At 44.9% G+C, this 6,188-nt stretch overlaps 1 protein-coding gene across 1 annotated transcript in view; it reads left to right on the forward strand.

Moving 5' to 3' along the window:
- The window catches only part of LOC123503058 (dmX-like protein 2), a 62,962-nt gene that overhangs the window by 39,651 nt on the left and 17,123 nt on the right, over positions 1-6,188 (forward strand). Inside the window, 8 exon segments of the mRNA XM_045252465.1 lie at positions 845-1,060; positions 1,831-1,944; positions 1,947-2,062; positions 2,541-2,713; positions 2,965-3,104; positions 3,501-3,745; positions 4,925-5,161; positions 6,076-6,186. Of these exon segments, the coding sequence (XP_045108400.1) occupies positions 845-1,060; positions 1,831-1,944; positions 1,947-2,062; positions 2,541-2,713; positions 2,965-3,104; positions 3,501-3,745; positions 4,925-5,161; positions 6,076-6,186 (1,352 nt within the window).

Here is a 6,188-nt window from a genome sequence, read left to right on the forward strand (position 1 = left end):
CTCTTCTTTCTTCTCTGCCTTGTCTTCCTCCTCCTCCTCCTCCTCCTCCTCCTCCTCCTCCTCCTCCTCCTCCTCCTCCTCCTCTTTCTCTTCCTCCTCCTCCTCCTCCTCCTCCTTCCTCTTCTCCTTCCTTGTCTCCTCCTCCTCCTCCTCCTCCTCCTCCTCCTCCTCCTCCTCCTCCTCCTCCTCCTGTTTCACTCTATTTCTTCCTTTTCAACTCTCAGATTCACCCTAAATTTGTCTCTCATTATATTTCACCCTATTTTTCTCCTCTATCCTGGCAGTTTCACCCTAATTTTCTCACCCTATCACACCCTGATTTCTTTCCACCTTCTCAATCACCTTAAATGATCTCTTTCACCCTATTTCCTTCTTTACCTTGACAGTTTAACCTTAATCTTATCACCCTATCACCCTATCACCCTATTTGCTCTTCCACCACCCATGACATCTAATCAAAACACCCTTGAAAGACCCCAAAACACCCTGAAACACCATAAAACACCCTGAAACACCCTAAAACACCCTGAAACACACTAAAAACATTCTAAAACACCCTGAAACACCCTTAAACATCCTAGAACATCCTAAAACACTCTGAAACACCCCAAAACACCTTAAAACACCTTAAAAACACCCCCAACACCCTGAAACACCCTTAAACATCTTAAAACACCTTAAAACATCCCTAAAGCATCCTAAAACACCCCAAAACACCCTAAAAACACCCCAAAACATCCTTAAAACACCCCAAAACACTGTAAAACACTTCAAAACTCCCTAAAACACTCTTAACAACACCCTAAAACACCCTAACCAAACCTAACCTACATTTCCCCTACAGCATTCAGTGATAGAGATGCCCTGGAGCCCTTGCCGGGGGAGGAAGGGGCTGCTGGAGGTGTGGTGGGGGGTGTTGGGGCCTCAGAACACACCCCTCTGGCCCCATCCACCCCAGGACCTGCCGAGCCTTCCACCCTTCATGAAATTCTACAGCAAGAGAAAATTGAGTTTGAGGAGAAGATGGAGAGAGCAGCTAGGAGGAAGCGGTGGTTACTTGGTGAGTGTTTACCTAGTTTTATGTTTAGGCCTATAGCTTGTGTATGCCTACTTGAAGAGTGTGTGTGGGGAAATGCTGTTAACCCCTTCAGTAGCATGACGTGTTTCCATATTCATTCTGGTGACTATTTGGTGATTTTATACAGCTTCAGAAACTCATGTGGAGGATTAAAATTGTGAGGACTGTGGCCATTAATCTTCTGACCTTCATAACTCCTTCCTAATGTCAATAAAATGGTCTAATGGTACACAAAACTCCATTAGAATAATGAAGACTGTGGCCATTAATCCTCTGCCCTCCATAGAGCCTTCCTAATGTCAATAAAATGGTCTAATGGTATACAAAACTCCATTAGAATAGTGAAGACTGTGGCCATTAATCCTCTGCCCTCCATAGACCCTTCCTAATGTCAATAAAATGGTGCAATGGTATACAAATCTCAAGGTAGAAATGTGTCCCAGTATAGAAGGGATTAAGCTTCCAACCAATAGTGGTGCAGGCAATTATATTTACAGTGGTGGGCATATTAGGGCCCATTTCACCACCCAGCTCATCTTCAGTGTAGCCACCTGGAACCTTGGTATCCTGGTGACATGTAGCTAACTTTAAACCACTCCACAAATGGCAGTTTCGAAGCGGTGTGTGGCGGGATTCCACTCGAAGCCACCACTACTACTACTACTGTCAACACTTCAGCCAACCAGCTCCTCCACACACTACTGCTACTACTACTACCACTACTACTACTACAATCAACACTTCTCTTTCAGCCAACCAGCAGCTCCTCCGCACACTATTGAGCTACTGTTCCCTGCATGGTTCAAGTGGAGGAGGGCTGGCCAGTGTGAGGATGGAGCTCATACTACTGCTACAAGAACTACAACAGAGAGCAGCAAACAGCAGCTCCTCTCACCACTGCCCTTCCCCACAACTCTGCCTCTCCTCTCAGCTTCCATCGCCTCCAATAAAACTGTTGTTTCTGATCCTGTTAGGCATCTGCAGGTGTGTTTTGGGTGTTTTTGGGTGTTTTGGGTGTTTTTGGGGTGTTTGGGGTGTTTTTTGGGTGTTTGGGTGTTTTGGGGTGTTTTTGGGGTATTTTTGGGTGTTTTTGGGTGTTTTTGGGTGTTTAAGTATAAACTGGGGTGTTTTTGGGGTGTTTAGGTGTATTTTAGGGTGTTGAAGTAAATTGGGGTGTTTTGGGGTGTATTTCAGGGTGTTGAAAGATATTTGTGATGTGTTTTGGGGTGTTTTAAGTATAATTTGGGGTGTTTTAGGGATGTGTTTAGGGTGTTTTGGGTGTGTTTTTAGTATACTGAAGATGTTTGGGGGTAAATTATTTGTAGCTCAGTTTTTTTCAACCTAACCTAACCTAACCTAACCCAACCCAACCCAACCCAACCCAACCCAACCCAACCCAACCTAACCCAACCTAACCTAACCTAACCTGATTTCTCTCTCTCACACACACACACACACACAGGCCGGCACACACGACTTGCTGCAGACCCTGGTGGACATGCAGGGGTTGGAACGGCCGAGTGCTGGTGTTCTGTGTGAGGCTGCGGTGCTGAGGAACCTTGCCGCAGCACTGTCAGCCTGTATCTACCAGTCCCTCTGTGACTCCGAGACCTTCACTGTCAAGACGCAGCACAGGTCAGGAGAGGGAGAGAGAGAGGGAGAGAGAGAGAGAGAGAGGGAGAGAGAGAGAGAGAGAGGGAGAGAGAGAGAGAGAGAGAGAGAGAGAGAGAGAGAGAGAGAGAGAGAGAGAGAGAGAGAGAGAGAGAGAGAATGTGAGTAGATAGATAGAAAGATGGAGGAGGAAGGTTGAGAAGAGAGAGAGAGAGAGAGAGAGAGAGAGAGAGAGAGAGAGAGAGAGAGAGGATCTGTATCTGTGTCCCCTTCAGAGTGGCAGCACTAGGAGTGGATATCCAGCACCTGAGCGTGGCCCACCGAGAGAGTCACCTGGTGGGGCGGGAGACTCGGAGCGTGGCACCTGGCGAGGAGGAGACCCTGGCCGTCTGCACCCCCCCTGCCAAGTGGCCCGGTGAGAGAGAGAGAGAGAGAGAGAGAGAGAGAGAGAACTCCCAAAATATCCCTCAAAATGCCATAAGCACTCAATAACATCCCAAATTTACAGTCTAACACACCCAAACTCCCTAAAAACATCTTAGAGAGAGAGAGAGAGAGAGAGAGAGAGAGAGAGAGAGAGAGAGAGAGACCCCAAAAACACTCTCAAAAGATTCTTACCACAAAAACCCTGAAATAGATATTCTTATCCTAAAAACACTTATTTTTATCAACTCACCTTGCATTTCTCGTCACAAACTTATTATCCCTTAAGAAAAATGTCTCAAAACACACAAAAAACACAAAAACACTCCCTCTTACCCTAAAACACACAAATTTCTTCAACAAACCCTGCATTTTTCACCACACACAGGCGTCACCTCCCTGCTGGCTCTCCTGGCAAGAGAACGAGATGAAGATACCCCAAAATTGAGTCTTCTGCTGTGTGAGGCATTCGTGGCTGTGTACCTGAGTCTGCTGGTGCACGGCCTGGCTGCTAGCGATGCCTATGTGCTGTACAGGCTGGTGGCGCGGCCTATCAGTGACAGAGACTGGGCTACACTCTTCGGAGGAGGCGTCAAAAAGCAGCTCAAGGTTATCACTGCCAGTGTGCTGCCGGTAAGTGGATAGTCACAGCACCTTTTCCCTTCACGTCTGCATCTGTACTGACACTGAACACAACATGCCTGCTGCCATTGTCTTGCCCTGCAGATGCGCATTTTGCTCCTACTAATTTCAAAAGTGATTTCAGTCAGATATTCCCAGAAGCCATCAACTTTTGCCTCTAGTTTATTGTTGGATTGCCTTGCAGAATTGAATAGCAGTGTGTGTGTGTGTTTAGCTAGTTGTAGTTTTCCAGGTCCTGGGCTTTACTTGTATCAGATCCCCTCTCTCTCTCTCCCTTCTCTGTTCCAGGGTTGGTAGATCCATAGCCTTTAGTCTCTCCTCATATGTCTTCCCTTCAAGTTCAAATTCTATGTGTGTGTGTGTGTGTGTGTGTCTCTCCTCATATGTCTTCCCTTCAAGTTCAAATTCTATGTGTGTGTGTGTAACCTGTTGCCTAACCTAACCTAACTTCACCTAACCTAACCCCACCAAACTGAATCTAATTTAACTTTCCCACCGCCGAAATGTTGCATCTCTTTCTATCTTTTATCACTATTTTCATGCTAACTGTTCTACTGATCTTGTTAACTGCATGCCTCCCCTCCTCCCACCTCCCCCACCCTCACTGCACAAGGCTTTCTTCTTCCTCTCACCACTATTCTGTCCACCTCTCTAATACAAGAGTTAACCAGTACTCTCAACCATTCACCACTACTCTGTCCACCTCCCCAGTGCAAGAGTTAACCAGTACTCTCAATCATTCACCACTACTCTGTCCACCTCTCTAATACAAGAGTTAACCAGTACTCTCAATCATTCACCACTACTCTGTCCACCTCTCTAATGCAAGAGTTAACCAGTACTCTCAATCATTCACACCTTTCACTGGTAAACTCTGGAACTCCTGCCTGCTTCTGTGTTTCCATCTTCCTACCACTTCACTGCGTTTAAGAGGGAGGTGTCAACATATTTGTCCTGGAATTTTGACTAACTCTTCACCAATCTTGAGGGAACTAGCATTTAAAGAGTGGCATTTTAAAATCTATTTTGTCCTTGGCATAAAAAAATCACTTAACCTAACCGAACTTAACCCAACGAAACCAAAACTAATTCCTAAATGTACGTTTAGTGTGTTTTGACGTATTTTAGCCTGATTTAGAGAGTTGTATCAACCCTATCCTACTCTAACAGACACAGAGCTCACTGGAGAAGGAGGGCACAGCAGCGGCGGCAGCAGTGGCAGCAGTGGGTGGGGAAAAGCTTCTGTCCACGATATCGAAGACTCGGATGAAGATTAACATGAAGCTCCTGGGTCAATTGGGCTTCCAGGATCCGAGAGGTGCTGCTGCTGAGGGTGAAGGCAAGACAGCGTACCGGGAGCAGTTTCTTCCCCCAGAGATGTCCATTGTGTCACTGCTCATGAAGAAGGTCAGTGTTTGGAGATGTTGTGGGGGAGGGGTGTTTGAGGGTGTTTTGGAGGTGTTTGAGGGTGATCTTGCAGTGTGTGTCCTCTAGCCTAGCCTGTAAGAGTGAATTATGATGTTTTGTGTGTTTTTTTGGGTGTTTTTGAGAGAAACGAGTGAATTTTGAGTGTGTTTGGGGAAATTTATGGGTGTTTGAGGCAGTTTTGGGGGCATTGTTTCTGGGTGTTTGAGGCAGTTTTTGGGTGTTTATGGGTGTCTGAGGCAGTTTTTGGGTGTTTTTGGATGTTTGAGGCAGTTTTTGGGTGTTTCTGGGTGTTTGAGGCAGTTTTGGGGTGTTTCTGGGTGTTTGAAGCAGTTTTGGGTGTTTAAGGCAGTTTTGGGGTGTTTCTGGGTGTTTGAGGCAGTTTTGGATGTTTAAGGCAGTTTTTGGGGTGTTTTTGGGTGTTTGAGGCAGTTTTTGGGCATTTCTGGGTGTTTTTCATGTGTGAGAGTGTGAATTGTTGTTTTCTGTAAGTGAATTGTAAGATTTTGTGTTTCTGAGGTGTTGTGATAATATTTTGAGTGTTTTGGGGAAGTTTGTGGTGTTTTTTCATGTGTGAAAGTGTGAGTTGTTGTTTTATATATCTCTAAACTTCCCTCTGCTGAGATAGTGGACTGGAATATCTTTGGTGTTTTAAAGGGGATGTAAAAATTATTATTATTAATTTTTTTTATTATATTTATTTATTTATTTTGTGATTTAATGTTTTTCTCACTGCGTCCCTGATAATTATTATTATTATTATTATTATTATTATTATTATTATTATTATTATTATTATTATTATTATTTTATGTGACGTAACTTCCACTGTGTCTCTGAGAATTATTATTATTATTATTTCTATGTGACGTAATCTTTTTCTCCACTGTCTCCAGCCCAGCCTGCCGACGGAGTTGGAAGGGATTGACTATGACTCCTCAGGCAGTGATGAGGAGGAGGAGGACCTGGAGATGGAGGAGGATGATGATGTGTTTAAGGAGCCAAAGGT

The sequence above is a fragment of the Portunus trituberculatus genome, chromosome 2 (genome assembly GCF_017591435.1).
Source record: "Portunus trituberculatus isolate SZX2019 chromosome 2, ASM1759143v1, whole genome shotgun sequence".
NCBI lineage: Eukaryota > Metazoa > Arthropoda > Malacostraca > Decapoda > Portunidae > Portunus > Portunus trituberculatus.